Consider the following 26,831-nt stretch of genomic DNA (forward strand, 5'->3'; position numbering starts at 1 on the left):
TATAAATCGACATCCTACTGTGCATGCCTGGCCGTGTGGACAAGAATGTAATAATTTGAAATTAATATGAGTGAGGTCATCCCAACTGAAATTCTGAATCAGTTTTCGGTTTCACCATCATTTATTCAAGTACAAGCAAATTTGTTCCCATCAACTTGTCACAACATTTTCAAGTTAAAAGAATGGGAAGGTAAAGACAACACTATTAGAAAAAGGAGCTGGTGCAGATTAATATATATATATATATTAAATTATAAAGTGAAAGCACCCTGAAAACATATCTTCACTCCACTCCTGTTCCTTTGGCATTTTAATGCGATCAGCAGACCACTTGGTCCTTAAGTGATTTTTTTAAAATCTCAACAGGAAGGCAGTGATGAAGAAACCTGTCTGAGGAACACAGTTAAGACCCCAAAAAGCATATCAATAGCTTCACTAGCAGAAGGTGAATCCACACAAGCACCTTCCATCTGTTCTTCTATATGGCAATATTATCAAGTAGATTACTTTGAACTATATGTAAAAAAAAACTGCATGTTTGCCTTGATTATTATGATCAGTCGCAAGAGCACTGGTTGATATGATTAACAAAACGTTCATTTTATCCAAAATATTTTCTAAGAGGCTTCACATTTTGTTCTTAAGGGAAAAGATGCACAGTTACACCAGCAGCACATTTAGTGTGTGAAATTTAAAGGGACAGGTCAACTCTCCAAGTCCCTGGCCTCGCTATATCTTTCCCCTTGATGGCGTTAGAAAAATCTGCATTAAAATGAGAATTCTTATACTTGCTGGGTGCTGGTTTTATTCATGACGACAACCTGTTTCGAAGAGGGGTGTCCCTGATCTGCTCGACTCATCTCCAGCCTTTCATATTCTGGCTTTGCCCTTTTCATGTATCACACTGTTCACAAAATGGAGACAAACCACATTCGATACCCAGTGTAAAGAAAACAAGCTGCAGTGTAGGAAAAACATTCAGGCGCTGGATACGAGGGGAAAGAAGTCATACCAAGCAAAGTCAGGTTCACTCTAAGAATAATACATTCATAAATAAATACAGGAATTTGAAAGAAATAAAGCAAATAGCTGAACAAATGCCCCCTGTGCTGTAGTGTGACGGCGCCCAACCCGCCCTCTCTGCCATCTAAATCTCTCAAAACCGGGAATAACATTAAGTCACGTCTGTGGCTATGACTTTCAGGGAGGCCGGAGAAGGGCAAGGCTTACGACAGGATGAGCAGAGCGAAGAGAAAGGTCACCTCTATGGAACACGACAAGCACGACATGATTCACCGAAGACCCGAGCTGGAAATTTCCACAAGATTTCAAACTGTGCCCACTCACTCAGCCTCCATAGCAGCTTGTAAATGTAGGCATTTCATCTGTTTTTACGATAATTATAAAAGGAAAACCCAAAGCATTTAAGGAACCACTGTCATACTTTCAGCCTGTATTATTTAGTACTTTACAGACCTTTTGGAATGGAGAAGAAATCAAATATAAAAGGCCTTCTTGATTATTATTACCACCATTTAGCTAGCTGAAGTTCCAGTCAGGACCACTGGGGGGCATAGCCCACCTGACACATACGAATCCATTAAGAATGCTGGGGCTCGGGTTTACAGCAGCTCTACGTAATTGGCGGGAAACATCCCAAAGCGCCCGTCAGGGCCGTACCCCCGCCACCAGCCTTCGTCGATCATCTCTATGCATGTGATGATGTCATCAGGATCGAAGGAGATCTCCGTGTCGTCGGCTGTGGATGGGAAACAGAAAGCAGCGGTCAGGCAGGAGGAACGACAATACGTCACATGTCATGAGTTATTAAGCAAAGCTATCAACTTGCTATGTAATCCAGCCACCCCCCGCACTGAAGGCTTCAAGTTAGACTTGCTTGATTATGGGTGAATCTGAATACCAAGAACGAAAAGACCGTACTTCTGGTTTTGGCCAAGAACAAACTTGGGGAGCAATGAATCATGGGATTGGTCTCATGTGGCGAGGATGCAACCGACGTATCCTTGATATTTGAGGCAGAGCAAGACCAGTATTCAGGGATTTTTAAAGTCCTCTGTACTTGTGTTCTTAGTATTGGACCTGGTCATCGGCAATGGAAGATGATGTAAAACGGGTACATAAGAATACAAGTATGGCCAAGTACCCGTATTGAAATTCACAAACTCGTATTTATGGAACTTCTCAAATAAAAAAAAAAAAAAAACTGCCTGGATTTCCTTGAACTCGACAGAATATAATTCGACAGAGAAACCCATAGAAAGATATGGATCTATAACACAAAAGAAAAATGGAACATCACTGCAAAATGAAATGAGGCACAATATTCATGTTTTCAATTTTTTTGTTTCAATAATTGTTGGAAGCCCAAATCATAACTGAAATTAAAATTTGATTAATTGGCCATCCCTACTTGAAGCCATTTACAACCTTCTCAAAAAATTCAGGGATAGGCTATCAATTCGCTCAACTTGTACCCAAATAGTTATAGGTTTAAATCCCAAGATTTAAACTACTGTAAATTACTGTGTTACCGTGGGTCAGGACTATGCTCAAAGCCAGGGCACAACTCTCATACCCTGGAGAAACGGACATTATAATATAATAATATGCAGTGGTTAGACTGAACTCGAGTTGGCTCAGCAAGTTCATCAACACGCCCTGGATATGTCAGAGGCTGCTCCTGCAACGACCACACCGGCTTTCTGATAAGCATGTCAGGGCAGATTCCCTCACCAGCCTGGTAGTCATAGAGTGCCCTGGCACAGATTCCCCGGTTGGCCCCCTCGTCCGCCTCATAAGCGTACGAGTTCTGTGCATCCACCTGGGAAACAGATGGAGGCTCAATGATTGACTAGTAAACCATGGGCTGTAGCCTATCACTGGTCTCAGACACACAAATACACACACACATATGCACACACATTTTTTATAATTTATTATATATATGTATATATATAAATAAATTAAATCTTTTATCATTATGTGTGTGTGACGTGTGTGTGTGTATGTGTTTTACATACACACACACACACACACACACACACACACACACACACACATGTATGATGCAACTTCACTAAGCTTAAATACGAAACGTCTTTACGCCTCATACACATAAGTACCCTGTTTAAATAAGTACCCTGTTCAAAGATATGCAGCTGTACTACAGGGTCTGAAATACATAAGCTGGGTAGTGAAAATAACGTACCAGAGAAGGTTCCTCATAGAGTGCATCGTTTCCAGCAACGTCGTTGTACGGCTCCTGCGTGGGAGTGGCGGCCCGGTTGGAGTTTCCGTCAGGGGTGGCACGGCTCTCCTCTGGCAGACCCAAACACAGAGACATGAAGGGCCACCTGCAGGCTTCACCCCGATGGGTGGCCTTCGTGGAAGCGAGCGCCAGTTCTGCTCTTGGGAGCCACACGACGACGACCGAGATAACGCGACTTCCACAATTTCAGGCAGCATTTTCTCAGCGCTTCGGCAGTGAAACTGACTCGGCTACAAGGGACCAGCACAACGTAGGAAAGTTCTGCACTGTGCAATAAGGGTAATTAAAGCAGCAGAGCTCAAACCCAGGCAGACAGCCCCCTCTTCTGCAGAGGAAATGAAGGCCAAGCAGGTCATGCCTGTATAAGGAGACCCCAAATTAGGTGTGTGAGAGAGTGTGGCTCGGTTTACAGACCTGCAGAATAAGCGGGGGAGGCTGAACGGACAGGGGAAGGAGACATCTGGCGGAGGGGTGAAGCGGGAGGCTCTGGGTCAGAAAACTGCCTGGACAAGAAGGGGCTCTGCACCCGGCCTGAGACGCCCGGGTGGGGGGGGGAGACGGACGGACGAGGATGGGGGTTATTCAGAGAAGGGGAGCAGGTGACAGAGACAAAATGGCAAGAGGTACAGAGATACAGGAGATACCGGGATACACAAACACGCGTTTGCATGCATATAATTGTGGGGACTCTCCATTCATTTCTATGGCCTTACCCTAATCCCAACAATGACCTTAAGCCACTACACAGCCCTAACCTTAACCGCGAGTAACCTAATCAAAATACAAGTCTTTTGGGATTTTTGGTTTTTTTTGACTGCAGTAAGAGATTGAAGATTGACTGTCCCCTTCTGAGAAGCGCAAAAATGGTCCCCACAACGTCAAATAACAGGTTTCTGTCACATACTGAACATTTGGTCTCCATAATGTAATGTATATCTGACCCCCGCCCACCACACAGAGACACGCACACCCATACAAGAAAATGCTATTTATTTTTTTAAGACTATTCATCCCCATGGGAAAAATTTTCTGTTATGCAGCAGCATTTAAAAGAACTCCAGGCAGAATGGTTTCCTCCCAGATAAATAAGCAGTAAGAGTGTAAAGTACAGTGGTGGCTATAGCCAGATGCTGTCAGAATGACAACAATGCATTTCTCACACATGCCCATCTGCATGACCTGTCTCAGTGCAATCAGGTTCACTGATTGTCTCCAAACTGTTTGTCTCCAAAGGAAATAGGCTCCACATCACCAGTACAACAGCAAGTTTGAAGAATGACAATAAAAGTGTCTGATATATATATACTGTTAACAAAATTAAGTGATTTCTTCAGCTGTACCTTCCTTCACTGCAATTAAGTGGCGTTCATTCACTTTTGGTGCAATTTGTGTTAAAATTTTGGGCAAAAACCTGGTGCTGATCAACAGTATGTCTGCAAAGTTTGAAAAAGACAACCGAACCAAAGTTTGGAAACATCCAAACATCCAAATCGAGCACTTGTTGTTCCTCACCTGGCTGCGGGCTGCTAGATGACTCTCTCTCACCCGGGGTCACGCCCCTCTCCTTCTGCCTGAACACCTCCCTGGGGTTCACTGCACGCTGGGAGATGACAGAGGCTGCTTCCTGTAAGAAACAGCCATTCAAGACCTGCACAAGGCCAACGAGAGCTTCACTGTCACAGTAAGGGCTTTGGCAAAGGTTAATGACACTAGCATAAGGGATTTAAGAGAAAAACTAGCCACTGTGCAGAGCAGGGGTAAGACGAGGCAAGAGCAGACACAGTGTTGGGGAAGAGGAACTAGCAATGTACAAATCATAGTGGAAAAAAAAAGACCAGAGGGAAAGAATTCAGATGGAGTCTCCGGTCGATATGACTGAAGCCAAAGCTGCTATGGGGGAGGATGTGCGAAGTAACATCAGCAGAAGGTGATGAGAAAATGGAGGCCATCAACTTAAAGGAGGGTGGAGAAAGCAGATCCGACAGGGAAGGCCAGAGTGCCTCCAGACCCCGACAGCGGAGAAGGAAGCTAGAAAGCAAGTCGTAGGGGCAAGTCTAAAAGGAGGAATCCAAAGTAGCTGTAGACCCCACTCAGTTGAAGTGAAGGTGGTCCAGACATTGCAGAGAAAAGGAGACAAGGCAACCAACTCGTGAGAAAGAAACGTTCTTCCACTCCAGAGAAAGACGGAGGACAGATGAGAGAAGCGGAAGCCTGGATGTACTAAAGCAGAGAACAGGCCACAGCGAGGACACTCACATGGGCCGTCTCCACCGACTGGCCACGCCACAGCACCTTCTGTCCAGCCACATGCTCCGCCTCTTGCTGCTCCTAAAAGCATCGCTGCGGGTCAACAACGGCGCCTACAGAACGCACACGTCCGAGACGCCACAGAACCTACGTCAAGGGTTCCGCGCACCTGGATGTGTCCAAGGAGCGCCCAGTAAAACGATTAACAGATGCCGTTTGGCAAACATGTCTGGTTTACACGTCGGGCTCTGCAGACTTCTGGACACCCCCACCGGCGTCTCGCTCATCGCATTCTCCAGAAACGTAGGTGCAGGCGGAGAAGCACAAAGGGACGCCGACACGGCCGGCCACTCACCCATCGTTGTCTCTCCTTCTCTCGGTCTTCAGCTTCCTGCTGCTGCTGGAACCTCCTGGCAGAACCAGAGGGAAGGATGAGCTCGGCTCTCTCCGGGCAACTTCTCAAAAAACACTGAACCTATTAAGCGGACATTTACCCAAAGCAAAGCACATTTTTGAGGGAGCGGGATCAGCAAATCCCCAGTGTAAGAGGCCCAATGCTGAATTCACCCTGCTGACCGCAAAACCTGAAGCAGAGGCTGGGTGCAACATTGGAGTGGAGGCTGACACACCACAGTCAGGTCCACTTCTCTTCTTTCCAACTGCTTGCATCTTCTCCACACTTCCACGTCCTATCCAGGTTTAGTTTTGCTTTTAAGTCCACTGCATTTAACTAACAGTGGCACCCTCCTGAGATTACATCCTTTAAGTAGAATGCCTTACACCCCACGGATACAAAGAGGCAGAAATAAGAGGCACGCAGTTACATCCGAGAATTTTTCCACACTACGTCTCTTATTCAACATCTTGGAAGCAGTAGCAATTGTTTTATCAGTGTGATTTATCATCAGCAACATCCAAGATCTGTTATGGTGTGAACATTTTATTGTTAGTGGTTTTATAACAATGCAAAAGTGAGGCATCTTTGACGAGTATTCTAGCATAAAATCATGGACCTGACTGTGAAAATTTGAGAGGCAATATTAGAAACAGTTTGCTAGACTGCTTCAGTCTTACGACGGATGCACAGTGTTAGGAAGGGCGCTATATAAACTATGACCCACTCACTCATCTCCTAACTGCTTATCCAGTATCACAGGGCATAGGGAACAAAACTGAGGAACATCCTGTATGTGCTGCCAGTCCATCACAAGGCACATAGTTATATATACATACATGCAATCAATTACTATACAAGAATTACGACACCTATTAGCCTAACTCAGTGGTTCTCAAATTCAGTCCTCAGGACCCATTGCCCTGCTTGTTTTCCAGCTACACACTACTGACTGACTGAACACACCTGATCCAGGTAATTAGAAGCTGAAAGACAGCTGGGACTTGTGTGTGGGGCAGGGATAGCAGGAAAACAAGCAGGGCAGTGGGGCCCGAGGACTGAGTTTAAGAACCACTGGCCTAACTGCATGTCACTGGACTCCAGCAGAAAACAAGAGTACCTAGAGGAAACCTGCGTAAGCCGGGAAGAACGTACAATCTCCACACACTCAGAGCAGTGGTGGGATTTGAGCTCCCAGCTCTGGAGGTGCTACCCAGTGAGGCACCACGCCAGGCTGTACATTTCACCAAAAGTATGACAAAAATAATTAATTACCTAACATTTATAAGAGGTAGAAAACGTGCGAGGAGTCATGCACACTCGTAGCACGAGGGCCTCTCAGGACCAGCGCTGACTCACTTCTTCTGGTCGATCTGCTGGGCCCTCTCCTTGTAATTCTGCTCTCTCTGGGCAGCCTCTTGGGCCTCCCTCTCCTTGCGCTCACGCTCCAGCCGTTGGCGCTCCTCCACTGCCTTCCTGCGCTCCTCCTGGCGCCGAGACTCCTCGTCTCTCTGAAGGGCAGAAGGAGGATGCCTCCTCTGACTCACCGCAAAGGTGACTTAATTACCTCATGCTATTTGTAGGCACAGTCTCTGGGATCCACCCCCACCTCCCCGCCACACATGCAGGCACGCACGTACGCACGTGTCTTATCTGCAAAAGTGCTTCATGTACAACATGCATGTATAATCATTACACGCCTGCAAGCGAGCCGTTAAACGATCATTGATAATGCACTCTTACCTCAGCCTGTGCCCAGAAATTGTCCTTGTTGGTCCTTTTGATCTCGGACAAGGCGTTGGTCTTCTGATAGACAGAGCCCTGCAGGCATCAGATTTCTCATGAGTGACATGAGCGTATCATTGACGTGCTCAAATTTTACCACAAGGTCAGGTTTAGGATGCAGTCTGCAATGCAACACTAACCCTGTCGAGCATAACAGATACATTCACATTTATTTTTATTTCACAGATACTTCTGTTCAAAGCAATGCACAACTGAGACAAAACGGCACAATACAAAACGTACACGCTGTTGAGATTGACGAGGCAGAAATGCAGGTAGGCTGAGCTTCCAATGGAAATTATTATTTTTTTAAATAATGCTTTATTTGCCAAGTACAAGCATGGGTACGTAGGAATTGTTCAGTTTTCGTATATCTGGTTTTGCTCTCCTTTGAGACACACACACAGACACAGCCGAGAGCGAAGCTGAACACAGGGCCGGCCATTAATCCAGCAGCCATGAAGCATTTCTTGAATGCCCAGTTAAGTGTAATCAGTACTGGAGCAGGAGCTAAACAATGACTTTGAAACTCAGCAGGAACCTAATAAGACAAACATTCAAGTCGTCAAAAATTGCAACACTGAGAGCATTCAGGAAACATGAAGCGGCATGGGCCGATAGGGGTATTTCTGGAGCAGAATTTTCTTGGGGCATTTCTTGAAAGTGGAAAGGGAGTGTGAAAAAAGTTACACTTTGCAAAATTTACCTTTTCTATATGAAATTCTTCTTGTATATGGACAGGAGAGTGCAGGACCAAGGCCACACCCCACACTCCTGAACACAAACAAAACTGCAAAGACACACTGGCACCCAGGCACTGCACCCTCTGCCAACGCTGAGCCAGCCCAGTAGCTGATAACATTGTGTAAACAGGTCCGATTCTCCTCTGCACCTGCATTTTGCTGCCCGTTGAGTGCTGCCAGACAATAATTAGCCTCCTGCAAAGCCGCTGGATTAAACTCAGCTCCATTTTCAACGACGAGGACAAAACCGGCTGAAACCAGACACTACGCGGATTTGTCTACAAAACAAACAGTGACCGATCATGAAAGGTTCCTTATCTGATTTCTAGAAAGTAAAAGGGTCATTTCACCCCCAGGACATAATAATGTATAAATATGCATGAAAATAGCATGTATTATAAAGCTAGTTATCAGACAAAGTGTCCTCCACAATGTCTTCGTTGCAAAATTAACATGCATAAAGCAAAACTACCTAGAACTCTGTAAAAACGTTTCACCTATCACTGCCCACTAATGCTACCATTTCACTATGAAATATGATTAAAAACCTTCATAAATCTTTTTTGTATAGTTGTGTAACAGCATTTCCCATGTATGTTTTAAATACAGTTTCCTTATAGCAAATCAATAACATGCTAGTTAACCTGGGCACACAACTAAAATGTGTATTTTTTTCCCATTCAGTCCTGTTACCCTAGTACATTTCTGCTCCTAAAATATTTGGCACATTCCACAAGTGGTACGTTCAGCTGGACCATGCATCATTTCAGTTGCCTGAAAACCACAGGAAAACCAAAAGTATGCTCTCTCACTTTCTTTCCTGTGTTTTTGATGATATTTTAATTATGTCTGAGGCTTGCGACCTCAACACTCAGTCCTGTTACCCAAATGATTTCATAGATTTCATTTATTTATTAAAATAATATATATGTTTGCTAAGTTACTTGAATGTACTCGAAGCAATCACACTCTTCGGTTTGATGACATGCGGCTATGGTTCATGAATCTGCTAATTTTATGATACAACTCAGTCCTGTTACTTTGTCCTGTTACTTATGGAGAAAAGTACAACTAGCATTAATATATAGTGTTTTTTTTTTTTAAACCACAAATACATTTTTTTTGAACATGTAACCAATAATTTCTTTCACACTTTGAGGGGAACACAAAATAGCTAGTTGTTATGATTTTCAAATGATATTTAAATAGTTGCTTGAGATTTTGGTAACAGGACAGAGAAAAATGCAACCATCTTCCACTTAAAAACTGTATAAAACTAAATAATAAGCTACCTCAGACTGACCAGTCCACATTTTGAATAGTTAAATATACAGCCAGTAAAAAATGCACCACAGCACATTTTTTTTGTTTCACTCATTTCTCAATTTATGGTTGTGTGTCTCTGAAAAATATATATTCTCTTTGCAAACTGCAGCCTGTTTCTTCCCCACTTCTCACTGATGAAGGGCTCCTTCCATTCTTTATGGGACTTCAGTCCTGCTTCTAGGAGCCTGATATGAACTGTCCTAGCTATGCACTTCACACCTGTACTTAATGGTTCCCATTCCTTTTGAACATTACTTGATGTCATTTGCCGATTCATGAGAAACAGTCTCATGAGTCAACGGTCATCTCTGGCATTAGAAACATTGCTTCCGCCCGCTACCTGACCGGTTTTTGGTTATTCTCCGTGTCTCCAACCTTATTCTTGTGTGCTGCTGCCTTGAACCTGAAAGCAACGTGCTGCACAGCAAAGCCTTCTGTCAGCAGAACCAGGATTAAACCAGGATTTACAAATGCAGATTTGTTTAAAAACAGAGTGGTCGATTAATTTTTTTCCACGGCTGTATGTGTTATTAGATAGTTGAAAAAGATTTTATTATTAGATTAGATTTTATTAAGGTACAACTAAAGGTTCTCAAAGCTACTGGGTTTTAAAATAGCTGAATATGTACCGTTACTTATCCATCCATCCTAATTCCAAACATTTATGCACTAGAGGGTTGTGATGAGCCTGGAGTTCATCCCAGAAAGCAGAGGGTGCAAGGCAGGAGTGAGTATACTGAGTATTCAATGAGGTGTCAGTACACTGCAGGGCACGCACTGACATATACAAACATAATCTGGGAAATTAATGGATCAATTCAGCTAAATTGTATGTTTCGGAAGGTGGGAGGAAACCAGAGTAGCGTCTAAAGGGGGCGGCATGTGACTAAGCCTCTGTGCCTGCGATGAGAAGGTCGCCGGTTTGAACCTGGCCTCGGCAGAATAATCACATCTGTGGACCCGTGAGCAAAGCCCATAACCCCTTTGCTCTCACTGAGAGCATAATGGAGTGGGCAAAGAGAGAATTTCCCCATAGGGATCAATAAAGTATCATTATTGCTAGAGGAAACTTGCACTAACAGAGCAAGAACAGAGGGAAATACAATCCTGGTGAAAGGGCAGCAATTTCAGCCCCCTAAACCAAACATGCACCCAGGAAGATAAGTTAATAAATGACAAAAGATTTATACAGCCAGACGTACCACAGGTCCCTGGGGGCCAGTATCACGGAAGCGACTGGACTCCTTGTGGAAGTTGTAGTTGGCTCCCGAGGCCTTGGCCACCTTCTGCATGATGACCTCGGGCTCCACGTCCTGCTCCGCTCGGGCGTTGATGGTCACGTGGGCCCCCTGAAATGATGTCGGGAAACAGTCACATGGCCACGAAGGAGCAAAGTTCAGAATGCACAGAAACAGTCAATTTGACAATACAACTAACTTCAGAGCAAGTACTGTAAAAGGCAAACATTCTGTGCCCTCCTTGACAGAGTGATGGAAAATAAAGACTCTTAAAACAAACAGAGCCGGACAGGAGTAGGAATAAGCTAACTGGGTGTGTTACTTCAGTCTAAAGTTCTCATACCATCTTGTTCCCAGTCCCTCCTCAACCAGGCCTTTTAGGCTAAGATCCAGACTCACCGTCCATGTGCATAAGACCCTGCTTTAGATGGTCTTAAAAGACGCAGCTTTGGTACATTATTTCCTGTATTCGTAGGTCGCAGGTCACAGGCTGCGACAGAAAGGTTCAAAGATTCCAGAGAAAAAACAATAACTGGACATTAAAGGTCACTCGGCAGACGTATGTATCACTTCTGCAGTATAAGGCCATATTATTATCATGGCCTTGATCACAACACAACTCAATGAAGCATTTATCAATTGCAGGCAGAGTAATTGTATCAACACTAGGCCTTTAATCAGATCAGCTGCAAGGACACCGTCAAGGCCTCCCCTCTGATCCTCACCTGTATATCGCTTAGGACATACATTTGCTATAAAAGAAATGAATATAACTATTTTTTCATTTATTCTGAAAACTTTAAATGGCAAAAAAAGGTACAAAATAACATCTGGAATAGTGAGTCTGCCATATCCACGGGGTAAAAAAAAAAATAATTAAAAAAGGCACTGAAATCATTTGAGGAAGTGAGTCATGAAACAACACAGCAGCACTTGCCCTAATGGATGTACGCTTGTCATTTTCATGCAGGATAAAGAGAGCGTGAGCTCAGGAGTAAAGAGCAAAGCTTCTAGATCAGACCGTCAACATGGGTACATCCCAGCTGTGCATCCAGAGTAGCAACCTCTGAATATTAATCCATCCATCCATCCATCCATTTTCCAAACCGCTTATCCTATTGGGTCGCGGGGGGTCCGGAGCCTATCCCGGAAGCAATGGGCACGAGGCAGGGAACAACCCAGGATGGGGGGCCAGCCCATCGCAGGGCACACTCACACACCATTCACTCTCACATGCATTCCTAAGGGCAATTTTAGCAAGTCCAATTAGCCTCAGCATGTTTTTGGACTGTGAGGGGAAACCGGAGTACCCGGAGGAAACCCCACGACGACATGGGGAGAACATGCCAACTCCGCACAGACTCGACCCCAGGTCCCAGAGGTGTGAGGCAACAGTGCTAACCACTGCACCACCATGCCGCCCCCGAATATTAATCCAAAAGGTTTAATATTTACATTTAGCTTTTGTCGAAAGAGACGCATCGTAGACATGCAGCCATAGACTGCTGAAATTAGCTTGTACAACTCGGTCATTCACATTACTACTTTTATTTAAAGTACAATGCAACAATGGTGCCAACAAACTAGTGTGAAGGAAGCTGCTTATGAATTGAGACTGAACTGACGCGAGTCAGCTTAGCGCGACCTTTCCAACACTTGACCATTTAAGGGTAAAACCGCAGCCTGCACTCACCTTTAAAAAATTGGCCATGGAGCTGACGTGGTTGGCACACAATCCCTTCCTAACGTCACTAACCCCTTCCCCAGTCTGTAAAAAAAAAATAATAATAATAATCACAGAAGCAAGGACCCTTTCATTGAATCTATTTTTTACCTAAATGTTTCAGTATTTCACGATAAGGACAAGGGAAAGTGAAAAGTTCTGAGCTAAAGCTGCATTCCATTTACCTCGGAGGTGGGAAGTCGGAGCTGGGAATGATGCCACGCCCGAGGTAACTGCAATCCAGTACAAGTCGGAAAGCCATTTCCAAAAAGCACGATTTCTTCTTTGCCAGATAAATCCAATAAGTTAAGGTACCCCAGTTTAAATGGCCTTTATGTTCGTTCACTTACATTTAGCCCAAAACTACCTTAAATCCGACAGATTATACTGCTAAGCAAGAAATCCTGCTTTCTGAAACAGACTCCAGTTCTAGACAGGTTTATTGAAATCCAATTGTTAGCAATACCAGTTGATAAGACATTATGGGGCATTGTGTGCATATAAACACTGTAGCAACATGTGCACAGTTGTCCACAGATGGCGATTGGACAGAACTATGTGTACGACCAATTTAATAAGATACGAGATATAACAGCTAATAAACAGTATATAACTACAGCTTTCAATATTTTTGATGAAGGGTCCAGCCATCTTGAATTCTCAGGTTAGGGTTGTAGCGGTATCTATGACTTTCCACGTCAAATCTCCAAATTGTTGGGGCGTTCCAGTTGAAATTTCCGACTTGGAACTCAGACATTCCAGCTTGCCAGTTCAAATGTAATGCAGCATACCCTGTGCTAACAACATGCGACCTTTAGTACCCACCCAATTGATGAGCACATATTTGGGCAGACCGGAGTTGGGGTCCTGGACGCGGCAGAATGCGTACATCACCTTCCCACTGTTTAGCTCCTCACCCAGCTCCTCTAGACCCCCATCTACAACAGATCATGAGCTCTATCAACACAGAGGACACACATACACACACAAATGTATGCTCACAAAAGTGAGGTCTTAAAGAACTCACACAGAAGGAGAAGTCATGAAGACCAGACACCAGGTTCTGATCAGCTACGCATTGTTTAAAAAAAAGAGTCTGGAATGTTACATCGACTGTGGTTAATTGGAAGGTAGTTGAATATTTCACATCACATAAAAGCACAAGCTTCTAACACCAGGGGTATTTTACACATCTTTCTTAGATGGATATCTGCAGATAACTTTCTCATGATGAAACAGACTGAGCCCCTCCTGCTGTAAACATGAGAAAAAAAGCTGTGGATGGATGTGTTGACATGAGTAGTGTTGCCTTGGCAAACAGCAGTAGGATGTTCTGAAGAAGGTCACCAATAATCAATGCAATTGCACCGCAATTTGCTCATGCATTCCTGTCCATGCAAAATTATGATGAAAAGCAAAAAGGTATCTATAGCAGAATTTATCAGCCCAGTCCTCAGGGACCTCCAGACAGTCCACATTTTTCCCTCCCTCCCCCACCCCCAAAACACCTGTTCAGGGTTCATGATTGCCAATCTGATTGATTGAGGCATGCTGGGAGCTAGGGATGGGCAACATTCTATAATTTGAACAAAATCCCCACTATAATAATAATCCTGTGTTAATAAACTCAAGTTGATGAGGTTTATGTGTGTGAGATGTACTCACAGCCCGGTCCACCGTAATGAGCATGGCGGAAGGTGGAGTAGAAGCCGGGGACGAGTTCATTGCTAAAAAAGGAGCTACCACCTCGATCACCTGGAACTGGTTTGGTTACAGAAAATCTGACGTGTAGCAAACAACTGAAATACGCAAAGTTTGCAAAAAAAAAACAAACAATAAAAACCCAGTGCATACAAAGGATGGCAACACATCTAGTTTGTTCCACCACCTCAAACACAAACCTGAATATGAGGGAAGCCAGAAGATGCGTGAGGAGGAGACAGCAAAGTCAAGTAACGTTACAGTTAAGAAAACTCCTTCTCAGACAAGAATATTTTCTCATTGCATTACATATAAGCAAAGGAAACGATGGAAGGAATTGATGGATGGCATTTTGCTTGGCTAAAGACATGTTGCCTCTCCAAAAAGACAGTGTTGAACTGTAATGTTTTTTTTTCTCCATTGTCGTTCATATCGTCATCACAATAAATAACAGAAAATATCGTGATAAAATTTTATATCCGTATCGCCCATCCCTACTGAGAGCTGGGAAGGAGGAAAAGTGTAAATCGTCGGGGGGTCCCTGCAGGCTGGGTTCAGAAACATTAAACTATAGGAATGGAAACAGAGATAAGTAGTTCACTGAACAAATAAAACATACCAGTAGAAGCTCACCTGCATCCAGCCAATCAATCTCATTAAATCAGTTTATAATCATTTAACCTCATCCCCAGTAATCTGGGATAAGCAAAAATCGCTGCTACCAGGGTCCTTCATTAGCACAAAAAGAATTTTAAAACTGTTATTGCCATCAGACAGGAATGATATTAGCTTCACCACATCCGGTTTGCCAGCTAGTACCATTACATGACTGGTAAATTTGAGGTGGCTTCCAAAAATGGTTGTGCCCAAGAAGACTTGGAGGAACATACAAGGCAAAGAAAGGAAAGGGCTGTCGAAGTGCGAGTCAGCCTTCTCATCAGTGTACATGGACACGCAGACATACAGTACATTCAATCACTGGACTGGTGTGTAAAGATTCAATACATTATACTTACTACCATAGTTTATGAATCACCAAAACTACTGTAACTCATTGGAATGAAACCAAAATATATAGATTTTTGCACAAACAAAAGTTACAGTTCCATAAGAGTCTCAAGGAACTGCTGTTCAGGGACAAGAATTTTGATACTCACCACCCTTGTCAGCCAGTCGAATGTCGTTGGTGTTCCCTTCATATGTAAACAAGGCCCTGGACAAAAAAAAAAAAGTCACATTAAACAAATCCACATACAAGAGTACTGATGAACGTGGACTTGGTGAACTCAGTCTGACAGTAACGCATAACTGCTTCTTTCTGAAGATTACAGTCTAGGTCAGTGGTGGTGAACCTGATCCATGCGCTGGGTGCGAGTTTTTGGGATGACCTCTCAATCAGCCAATAACAAAACAGTGGTTCTCAGGTCCAGTCCTGGGGACCCACTGTTATTGGCTGATTGAGAGGTCATCCGAAAAACCCGCACTGTCTCTCCCCAAGGATCAGGTTCACCACCTCTAACCAAGGTAGAAGGTTTTGACTGTTATATGAAGACATCAGGGATCCATATGGAAAGGGGAGCCATTTAATATCCAGCATTTGCTTTAAAGATATAACAGGACATATCAGCTAACCTAAGTGAGAAACACTGAGGATGTGCTTTGGGGGGCTGAAGACGATTCAGGCATGTAGGACTTATGAAACAGTGTAGAGGCATCACCAAAGTTCATGAAAAATTGTAAGAAAAAAAAAGCGTTCTTGCCAGATGTATATTTTGCTCATTCAAGTAAATGGAGCCAACAGGTCAGAGCACAGGTCAATTCTGCAAAATGACCATAGGTGATCATTAAAAACCAAACTATATCTATACATCTTTAAAAATAACGTAATATACGTTTCACACTTAATCATCTTGCATAGGTTGCTATTATGCTAGTAGTTTGTACTTGTGTGACCAGGAATTTGTACACTGCAGCAACCAGCGACCACATTATAATGGCAATGCACAGTGGTTAGTTAAATTCTTTTGCTAGTCAACTAGTTGAAAGCAAAATTGTTAGTCCCTGTGTTGAGAATCTTCTTGATGTTCAATGAAACACACCACGTCTGTTTAATACTAAAAAAGATTGTAGCTATCCATTACAATTCATGAGCCAAATATGAACCACTGTCTATGTCTGGTCCGTCTTTGAAGGAAACATTTGTAGTTATTACAGGCAAGGACAGAAAATGCAAGGAGGGTGTTTTTGCATTCCATTTTCCTCAGAGGTCGGAGCTGGGAATGACATCACAGCCAAGTTATCTGTGTTCCAGAACATGTGGGAAAGCCATTCAGCAACACCAATTCTACCCAGATTCATTGTTAGCAATACCAGTTGAAAACAATGCATTACAGGGTTTTTTGGGAATACAAACACAGTAGAAACATGACCACAGTGTCCACAGAGGCTTGACACTACTGTGTGTATAACTGATTTAATGAGACACAAATGCTACTAAACAGTATATGACTACAGCTTGCACTTCTGTTGACGAAGGGTGCAGCCATCTTGAATTATCAGGTTGGGGTTTCAGAGGTTTCAGTTGAAATTTGACTAGGAACTACGAAATTCCAACTCCCCAGTTCAAATGGAACACACCATTACTTAGGACTCATTATAGAGTGTCAATTTCCCTTCTGCCCCAACCCACATTATGATTAACAAAAATGCAATATACAAGACAGAAATAAAGCGTCAACTGGATATGTGCTGTCAGGAATTACGGTCTCCTAACATACTATCAGTAACTTAACAGTGTAAATGGAAGGTAAACGGAAGACAGGACTGTTCATGCAGTTTGTTCGAATGCATAACATTATTAGCACGTATATGTTGAAAATATCTTAATTAACAGTAGCATAGCAGGGAAGCAGCAAATCCCTTGCTGTAAAGCTTAGGTTAATTAATGCAGATCACCATTAAACACCGTAATTAAAACGTTCCATTGCGGATTGACATTTAACACCAAATCTATACCGGTGTTAACTTTATGGAAAGGGGGTTATTTTCTGTGCCCGCTTTTGCAATGCCTCATGCCTGTAAACCATTACGCATGCAGAAATCTAGATCGTTTCGGAAAATAGAAAAGCACTTCAGTGAGGGGAGGATTCCCCCCGCGCTCCTCTAACGCAGACATTCCTTCTCCATGCCATTTTCCTGACTCAGCCTCCCTGCTAACTACAATTCACGCAGCTAGGAAAACGTGTCAAATGCACCATCTCACATATCTGGAATACACCTAGATTCGATGCCAATGTTAAGCCAAATACTACTTCAAATAGCTCAGATTTTATTTACACTTCATAGCACTCGGTGTTTCTCAATCAACTATGTACAACACACTACTTCTAAGGTCAGAATTTGATGGTTGTGTCAAAATGATTAGTTCAGTGATGTAAACTACTTTAAAAATTATGAACAGGTTATATTCTGTTTGCTGTACTGTAAGAAGAAATTCTATACATGCCGTGACGTAGTAAGCTGAAAACGAACTGACTTAGAAGCGCTGGAATGTCACACTAGTCTTAACATATCTAAGAGAAGCAAGCAGTCAGCAACACAGCTTAATGCTTACATAAATGCTTTAGGTACTCAATTTATTGGGAGGATATTGTTTTAATGAGCACGACAAACTTAGACAGATGGGGACACACAGGCACTTCTCAGTTAAGTATCGCCAGCCTCCTCCGCACTAAGGCCGTAATGTCCCGCTGATAGTGCTCCAGGATTCGTTTCAGTTAACATCGGTATTTTAAAAATTAATTTCATGAAAACACTACAAAAAAACAACAAATAAATACTGGTCTTTCGAGTTCTTAATACAAACAGTTTAGAATAATTGTTGCAATTAATACGGTGACGTAAACTGCGCACGCATGGCAACAACACTGGACTGAATTGTGGATATTTAGAATTTGTTATAAAAGCGGTTTGTAAAAATGCACATGGATAGAGGTCGGGGGTTATTTTCCTAAAAAAAGCTAAATATGGTGACACTTCAACACCGCGAGAAGTGCGAGGGGGGAAAAATATTCTAACTTAAAACTTAAGAGGCTAAAATGAAGCTATAAGATAAGGTGATTTCTGCTGGGAGTGACGCAGATCTCCCAGCAGGACAACATTTATTTCAAGGCAGAGCGAACGAAGCGTATGCAAAAAAAATGACATTGGAATTACAGTGAGAACTATGTAGCCCCATAATTGTAGCTATGTGTCAATGGCTCGGCGTCGTTAAACATCGTGAGCCAATCAGAGAGTCTGTTACAAGTACAAACGCACCTTAACCTCAAAAAGACCTTAGTTACCGCTAGACAAACCGCTGGGAATAACATCACCGTCTCATACGCCTCCTTATCGGCGCACGCATTAACGTTTCAACGCAGAGGGAAAGGATTTCCGGCCATCGGGAGAAATAAATAAATTAATTAATAAGCGTTAATTCTGAACACAAATGTGTTTTAACATTTTATTTATGCAGCATTGGCTTAATAAGTTAGTTGACGCGAAGGAAGGTGCAAACTCAGGAATGCTTGCGGAGAACTCAGAAATGAACAGCGAAACAAGCGATAAGGCGATATTAAAGTCTCTTACCAGTTAGTGCTCGATTTCTCGTCCACTACCTCTTTATAGGCAGCTGTGAGTGCCGGGCCGTTTTTGCTCAGGTTCACGGACATGGTGGCGCCGTGTGCCGGACTGACAGGCGGTTAAGCGGAGCCTGCCTGCCTGCCACTGATTGCGATTCGAGTTTATGCATCGACAGGAAGCGGAGCCAGATTCGTCACAGCGACGAGAGCAAACCCCGCTCCGGCTGCTTTTCCCCCACTGAAATCTGATTCAGAGTCATTTCATCCCCTGCCGATCGCTGTTTCCAGCCATTGCGTGACAAATACACAAACTGATTTCGGGTCAGTTTGCGGTGCCTAAAAACAATAGTTGACTATCTGCCGGAGAATGACCAAGGAGAGCTGGGTAACTTTGCGCCGATTTGCGGTGAGAAGGGGCCCTCTGTAGGTTGGTGGTGAATCGGATGGAGAATCCAGGCAACTCACGACGCATTTCTTAAAAAAAAAAAAAAAAACATTGCGACATTTCTAAATTTCATTGATGAAACTTCTAATTCCGCGTCTAATAGGCTACATTCAGTTTACAAAGGGCTTTTCAAAACGCCATAATCATGACAAATCCTAACACATTCATTAATATAAACGATTATTTAACTTAAAATCAAGTAAGCTATAGCACTCAATAATATTATTAGAAGTACATTACACAAATTTTGTTGTTTTGTAATCTAACCGTACACTTAAAGTAACAGGTGAGGTGTTAGCAAAATATTAGTTCAAGCTTGGACAGTAAAATTACTCAGTCCTCCACAGTTACTTCACACCCGGCTTTGTGAATATGGGCAACAATGTGCTTTTATTGCATTTTGTCTCTTGAATAATTTTCCCTTTAAATTAACCTTAACCCACAGTTAAATATTTTAGTAACTGCTTGCCCATTTGAAATACTATATTTCAAAGACTTTTATGTTCTTAGTCAGTAATTGAATGCAGTTTGAATCCGCCAAATACATACATGTAAGTATATATCAGTGTTTCCCAATCCTGTCTTCTGGCACCTGCAGATGGGCCACATGTTTGCTCCCTCCCACCATCTGTAAAATACAGTATGAACTGTCTGGGGGTCCCAAGGACCCGTTTGATAAACACTACAATATTACCATAAATAAAATACTACTAATAAAGCAATCGAAACATACATAATTAAGCAGTTTTATAATGAGATGGCAGTGTTTCAAAGGTCATGACTGTGGCATCACATCATTGTGTGTTTGTGGGTTCTCTCCGTAACGTAACTATTTGCCTGCACACACATTATACATATTGACAGAAACCTGAAGCACACTCACCTCTAGATAAAAATACAAATGTAATATTTATTTCCAATTTACTTCTGTCAATATGTATAACGTGTGTGGAGGCAAATAGTGAAATAACTGGGCATTCCATACCTATTTTAAATGGGGAGAAACACCCAATTCTCTTGTGCATACAGTATGTCTCATCACTGATTTACTCTTGTGGGTCAAACTGACATTTATCAGACTCCTTTTTCATTTTCTACAAAGTATACATTTAATATTAAGTTTAATCTGTTTTAACCAACCGAGGCAACATTGGGCAAAAGGCAGGAATACTCACACAACAGGAAATTCAGATTCACCAACCGCCTTGTCTATGGGTTGCAGGTAAAATTATGTTACGGAGAGAACCCACAAACACACAAGGATGTGATGCCACTGAAAAGACTCAAGGGTCAGTTTAAGTTTTATCAGTAGAGTCTTTTTTGGCTTGGTTAAAGGTTACCTCTTAATCTTTTCCTGTCTGAAACCCATCCATCCATTTTCCAAACCGCTTATCCTACTGGGTCGCGGGGGGTCTGGAGCCTATCCCGGAAGCAATGGGCACAAGGCAGGGAACAACCCAGGATGGGGGGCCAGCCCATCGCAGGGCACACTCACACCATTCACTCACGCATGCACTCCTATGGGCAATTTAGCAACTCCAATTAGCCTCAGCATGTTTTCGGACTGTGGGGGGAAACCGTAGTACCCGGAGGAAACCCCACGACGACATGGGGATAACATGCAAATTCCGCACACATGTGACCCAGGCGGAGACTCAAACCCGGGTCCCAGAGGTGTGAGGGAACAGCGCTAACACTGCACCACCATGCCGCCCCCCTATCTGAAACCAATTTGTCCCAAATAATAAGAGTTTGTCCTTATCTTTAAGAATCTAAAAAATATATAGCCTTATTTACTTATTTGGACAGGAAAGTGCAACTAATATCACTTACATTCGCACTTCACTGTCCAGATTCACTGTGGACTCATCATCATATTTTTGAAATAACGTTCAGACAACTTGTACAACAAAAAGAGCTTTGTTTATTCAGTGTTGACACCTTGGACTTTCTTCTCAGCCAGAATGCACTGGGAGGGAAGCTGTGTTGGTGGTACTGGGTGGGGGGGGGGGTGGGGGGGCAACAGAGTTTAGCACAGACACATAGCATTGTTAAGACCAGTAAGCTGTTTAAGTATCTTAAAACGGGAGGTATCTAGCATTTCAAGTTCGCAAGTTTTGGTGTAAGAAAAGGAGGGTAATGTTTACGCTGAATTCCCCCTCCTAGGCTCCTGCTGACATGAAATTGTAGTTTCCCCCTTTGATGGAAAAAGTGATGAAGCCCTAGTTGACATTTCACAATATCCATATGTAGGATAAACCAAATTAAGGCTAAAACTTTGCCAAAGGTGTCAAGACAGGCGTACGAATCGTAATGTAAATCCCTGAAATCTTGCGTATGGCTGTAAACAAGTTACTTTTTTTTTCCAATGTGCACAGCATGCTGATGAACTGGAGCACACAACACATCCCAATGAGTTACACACCATCTTCACTTAGTGGGAAAAATAAAGCAATTTTTTTTTTTAAAGAAAAAAGGTAATGAACGAGGCTGCTTGCACTCAAGCCAACAACTGGAAGACACATACAAAAAAAAAAACAAATAAATAATTATATATAAAAGCATAAGAATTTAGCTACAGTTTATAATCATTCCAGTGTTCTAAATCAATACATCCACAGTCAATTGTTCTTCCCTGCTGTAAAAACACTTGTGTGTAAAAGATACATTCAAAAGCATTACAGACTACCATGGGGTGCCAATATAGTGATCTTATTTTTCTGTGCAAAGCCGTAGTAGGATATTAAATGTATTAAAATGATCTGTTGCAAAATCATAGCCTTAATTTATCACATGGCAAGAACATGTGCTCTTGAGAAAAGGTGGATTGGGTAATGAAACAAGCATGTGAAAGAGGGTAGTGAGGCTTTAGATGCTTTTAACAGGCTGTTTGGGCCCCTGTAGCTGCCTGAACTACTCAAAACTAGTCAATCCCCAACCACAAAGCGAAATGTTTCCAGCGCAGATCTCCTTACCGCCATCAGCAAGCGGTTTGCCACACCTTGCTGACGTCCGAGAGAAAGATGCCTGTCTGCCCTGCAGTTCACTAGACCACAGGTCGGCCGCATTAGTCTCCTTTTGACTTTTATTGAGAAAATAGATGTCCCGGTGTCAAAAGACCTGAAACCAACCACAGTTGCAAACAGACTGACAAAAAAGAGCTTGAAATAACAGAACAGTAGCACCAGTTTTGTTTAAGTAGTACAATCGGGCACTCATTTGAAAGTAGGGGCAGATCAATCACATTTCCAGGAATTTAGCTTGAATACTTTCTGAAAACTAGTGTATTACATTCATGATTTAACACTTAAAACCAGCACACATCTAGTTTATATAATATTATATAATATTGCTTAGGTACACCTTTGCAGACGATCAGTATGTCAAAACCGTTTAAGTGGGTTTTGTCGAAATTTAAGGTGAATATATACGCCTAGACCACTCATTGTTTCTAGATAAATTACACTTACGTATATTTTTCTCACCAATACTTATATAATAGTCAATTTTGTTTTAAAATAGGCTATTTGTTTTTCAAAATCTGCTTGAAACTCTTGCAGTTCAATATGTCAAAAAACCTTTTTGTAGCCCATCAATAATTGCATCAACCTTTTAAAGGGATAGAACATTGTTCCACGTTAAATTTCAACCCTGAGTTCAGCACTACACCCAGTGATTTCTTTGCAAAAATAAGGGACAGAACTAAACGTAAGAATGATAAAATGTTAGATCAGCTCCAGAATGGAACAGTTAACTAATTAAAAAAAAAAAAAAAAGAATACTGAATTTTCCTGTAAAAAGGTCTGGCCCAAGTCATTGATCAAGCTTCAGACCGAAAGGAGAAAACCATTACACTTCAAATTGTTCAGAAAACAAAATTAAAGCCTTGTTAGTGTGTTTCTTTTTCCAGTTTCTTCAAGGTCTTCGCGAAGCAGGATAAAACAGTACATGGACAGCTGACTTTTAGGACATCATAAATGTCCATAAACTCCATAAGTATAACACACACATACACCAGGATCAGCAGAGTGGGAAGAGAGAGGCTGAAAAGGGGTCCCCTCACAGAGCTGGGTCCCTGCACACACTACTTGAATACAGCTGCAGTATTTCAGAATACTTTTGAAATGAACCAGCACCTCTGCATGCCATGCAACACAGGTCTGCGTCTCACACCAAAGGAGGGGTCAGGAATAAAGTATGTATTTAACAGTTCTGTGCCAGCTTAGATTATCACAGTCTTAGTGATGGGCAAAGGCTGGCAGCCAGTAGCCAGGAAGCTGTCCCCTTTAAGGCTGTACTGAGCACTGCTGTACTGGATCCAGTTACACCTTAAGTAGTGTTTCTTCCCCTTTACCAGGACTAAGGTCACAGAGACACACTGCAACTAGAAACTTAGATGATTCTTTCGTGGCAGAAGGGAGACAAGATAGAAAGTGTCTTCTGCACTGCGACGCAGCCTGTCCTCCATTTTTGTTTTGTCCATAGTCAAAGACCAACCCTGATTGTGCCTCACTTGGGGGAGAAAAAAACACACACACATCTGTCACAGCACAACCCCCCCCCAGTGGGATCCACCTACGTATAAGAGTACATAGTAGGGTCCCCAGAATTCTGCCTCAAAATACCCTTCAAATTATTATTATTTTTTTTTAATTGCCATAGCTGACCATGATTGAGTCTCTCCCTACTTTGATTCTTCTCAGCAGAACAAGGCCCGGGAGAAGGTTAACGACGTTAATACGGCAAATGGCCACTGCACTCTTATGCGTACAGAAACACACGACATTCGGGGGTGGGGGGGGGGGCAAAGGAGTGTTTAGCCTCGGAGACTCAGCTTCTCAACCCAATATTCAGCATTCAGTAGCATAATCTTCATTACAAGAACAACAACAATAATAATAATAATAATAGCAATAATAAAAAACAGTAACCATGGGTCATTATGTTGATGATAGTGATACTAGTAGAATAGTAGAGGAAGTGGTAGCAGTAGTAGTAAAAGACAGTCCCTGTAGCAGGGCGCCGGCCGGGCACGCTTAGAGATGAGGCCTGTTCCTTCTCCACAGCGACACTGGGCAGCGGCCGTCCAGCCCAGCACCTCTGAACCCCGTGACTCACGGCCAATGGCGCCCGTCAGTCAGACTGCGTCTCTCTCCTTGTCCGTCTTCAATCTGGTGATGCAGTTCACTTGTTCCCTCCCCCTCCCCAACACTCACGCTCATGTCAAGCAAAATGTTTTTGTTTTCCTGTATGTGTATGTATGTTTTTCTTTTCTTTTTTTTCTTTTTTTTTGCAGTTTTGAAAAGCTTCACATTGCATACTTCTGCGTCCATTCCCTGGCAAGTCTGTTATACCTGGAAGAAACCAAGAAAAAGATTGTTACATCATAGTTCATAATCAGAAGAACCATTATATGTATTGTACACAATTTTATCATACTGTTCCACTGTGTTCTTCCTGATTATTGCAGTAAGAATGGTATTGTGGTACATTGTGGTACAATTTCATTATCACAATACCAATACTCTTATTGCATGGAAATATCAGTTTCCTAATATGTGAATCACAGTGTGCACATACAAATCCAAGTGAGGCATTTCAAAAGCATGTGATTTTGCTTTTTTGTAAAACAATAAGCGGAATTAATATTCAAAGTAATTTGAATGCAATTGCCTTCAGGAAGATTCCGGTTTGATTTCCCCTTGGTGGGATTAATCGAATTTGGCCCCATTAAAACAGTGCAGCATGAAATGCCCAAGGCACCGTGCTACATGCCACAGCACCGTAAGAAGGCACTCACTTTTCCCTGTCCACTTTGTAGGTGTGTGCGATCTCTGGTACCAGGGGGTCATCGGGGTTTGGATCACACAATAAGGAACAGATGGACAGTAGAACTGCATTGTAGGGAAACAATGATTATTGAATAACATTTACAAAACATGATATATAAATCCACAGTAACTTTTGACTATAATTTAAATGTAAATAATTTTCAGAACAAAGAACTGAAATGCAAATGATGTAACATAGCAGAATATACGGCATGTTCATGTTTAAGATGTTTTAGACTGTCTATTGTTTTAGATGCCAAGTGTGAAGTTTGATAGATTTCCCAGAGAGAAATACTTGGCTACACTACATATTTGAAGGCATTAAAATTTTGTTTTAGTCTCAAAAGTGTTATGATGTTAAGATTTGTGTTTAATCTTTTTCTTTATTGGTTGTATCGTGGATTCATCCACTTAAATCATATTTTAAATAAAATACACTTCTTGAAATATATTTCCAATATATATTGCCACTGTATACATGAATAGTAGTAAATAAAACACTACAGGTGACAAAAAAACACCACATGGAAATGCAGATAAAACCTATGTAATCTAGATTCAGAATTACACTTGCTCAGGGTTCCTGAATCTTGAAATCATCTGACACCTACACACAGCATGCTGTTTTAATATCTACTGCCATGACAACACTTCCTGTTGGCTACGTCTCCCCTGAGTAGATGGCGTGAAGACGTAGCCCTGTCTCCTGCACCAACCTAATCTAAATATAATTCAGCTCAACTGCTTCTATTGCCTAGCTGGATGTCTGCATGGCATCACAAAGAAAAACCACGTCTATAATGAAAAAGCACATTTGTACGTCAACAAGTTTTTCAGATTTCTTTGCATGCATACTTGAATCATAGATGCAGTTATGGAAGCTTGAGGAGATACTGGTACAGCACCTTTCCGTTACAGGTAAAATGATGCGTTTTCTTTCAAATGAATCTCTTTTAAGAGTTTATTACCTCGCAACTCAAAATTACCCCACCAACTAGTGACAGCAGGATCTAAAGTTTAATGAGGCAGAATCATTGCTTATCGAACAGAGGAGTGCGTTGTAGCTTTGCAATTGTTAACCAGGAAAGAGTATGATCTAACAGGCTCCTCTAGACCCCGACTGCTCACTCTGGTTACACTATTTAAAAGTTAAACCAGTTTCTGCGGTACAGCGTTTTTAACGGATCCTGCACACATCTTCTGAATGCAAAGAGACTTACCTTTGGAAACCGTGAGAGCAGGTGACCACTGTGACCTCAAAATATCCAAGCAGATGCTGCCGTTGCTGTTGATATTCGGGTGGTAGATCTTTGTGGTGAACGCAACCTACAATTGCATCGCTACATTTTAAAGCGCTGTCTTTCTGGAGATGCCGGAGCTTCATGATCAGAGCAGGGATTCATGTCTCACCTTTGGTGGTTTGAAGGGATAATCAGTGGGGAAATGGATGGTCAGAAAAAAGACCCCCCCTTGGTATGGGCTGTCAT

The 26,831-nt window shown here is 42.4% G+C and overlaps 3 protein-coding genes across 8 annotated transcripts in view; 1 reads left to right on the forward strand and 2 right to left on the reverse strand.

Moving 5' to 3' along the window:
- The window catches only part of tcf7l1b (transcription factor 7 like 1b), a 611,697-nt gene that overhangs the window by 485,736 nt on the left and 99,130 nt on the right, over positions 1-26,831 (forward strand). The gene's annotated exons all lie outside the window — the stretch shown is intronic.
- Positions 103-19,395, reverse strand: dbnlb (drebrin-like b). 4 transcript variants are annotated; one of them, XM_048980060.1, is made up of 14 exons: positions 19,076-19,391; positions 15,604-15,659; positions 13,571-13,683; positions 12,716-12,790; positions 10,987-11,133; positions 7,674-7,751; positions 7,290-7,441; positions 5,892-5,946; positions 5,546-5,617; positions 4,802-4,913; positions 3,704-3,820; positions 3,230-3,339; positions 2,755-2,842; positions 103-1,759 (listed from the first exon to the last, which is right to left on the reverse strand). In XM_048980060.1, exons 1-14 carry the CDS (start codon positions 19,156-19,158, stop codon positions 1,623-1,625), a joined length of 1,395 nt encoding a protein of 464 aa, XP_048836017.1. In that variant the 5' UTR covers positions 19,159-19,391; the 3' UTR covers positions 103-1,622. The 4 variants fall into 4 exon arrangements, with proteins under 4 accessions (XP_048836017.1, XP_048836018.1, XP_048836019.1 ...); XM_048980061.1 differs by lacking the exon at positions 5,546-5,617 and having other exon boundaries at positions 19,076-19,393; XM_048980062.1 differs by lacking the exon at positions 3,704-3,820 and having other exon boundaries at positions 19,076-19,392.
- Positions 21,415-26,831, reverse strand: part of ube2d4 (ubiquitin-conjugating enzyme E2D 4 (putative)) — a 13,303-nt gene continuing 7,886 nt past the window's right edge. For both annotated transcript variants that reach the window (XM_048980278.1, XM_048980287.1), the window contains 4 exons: positions 26,755-26,831; positions 26,565-26,670; positions 25,314-25,407; positions 21,415-24,867 (listed from right to left, as the gene is read on the reverse strand). The exon at positions 26,755-26,831 is cut by the window's right edge and continues 1 nt beyond it. In XM_048980278.1, the coding sequence (XP_048836235.1) occupies positions 24,822-24,867; positions 25,314-25,407; positions 26,565-26,670; positions 26,755-26,831 (323 nt within the window). In that variant the 3' untranslated portion in view covers positions 21,415-24,821. The remainder of the gene's footprint in view (positions 24,868-25,313; positions 25,408-26,564; positions 26,671-26,754) is intronic.

This window comes from Brienomyrus brachyistius, chromosome 2 (genome assembly GCF_023856365.1).
Source record: "Brienomyrus brachyistius isolate T26 chromosome 2, BBRACH_0.4, whole genome shotgun sequence".
Taxonomy (NCBI): Eukaryota; Metazoa; Chordata; class Actinopteri; order Osteoglossiformes; family Mormyridae; genus Brienomyrus; species Brienomyrus brachyistius.

Excerpts from the sequence above, each read along its gene's own strand:
- dbnlb (XM_048980060.1), bottom strand. The coding sequence starts at position 19,158 with ATGTCCGTGAACCTGAGCAAAAACGGCCCGGCACTCACAGCTGCCTAT. Across the intron at positions 12,791-13,570 it reads AATATGTGCTCATCAATTGG|ACTGGGGAAGGGGTTAGTGA; the intron begins GTGGGTACTAAA and ends TTTTTTTTACAG. Across the intron at positions 11,134-12,715 it reads CCATGGCCAATTTTTTAAAG|GGGGCCCACGTGACCATCAA; the intron begins GTGAGTGCAGGC and ends ACATCATTTCAG.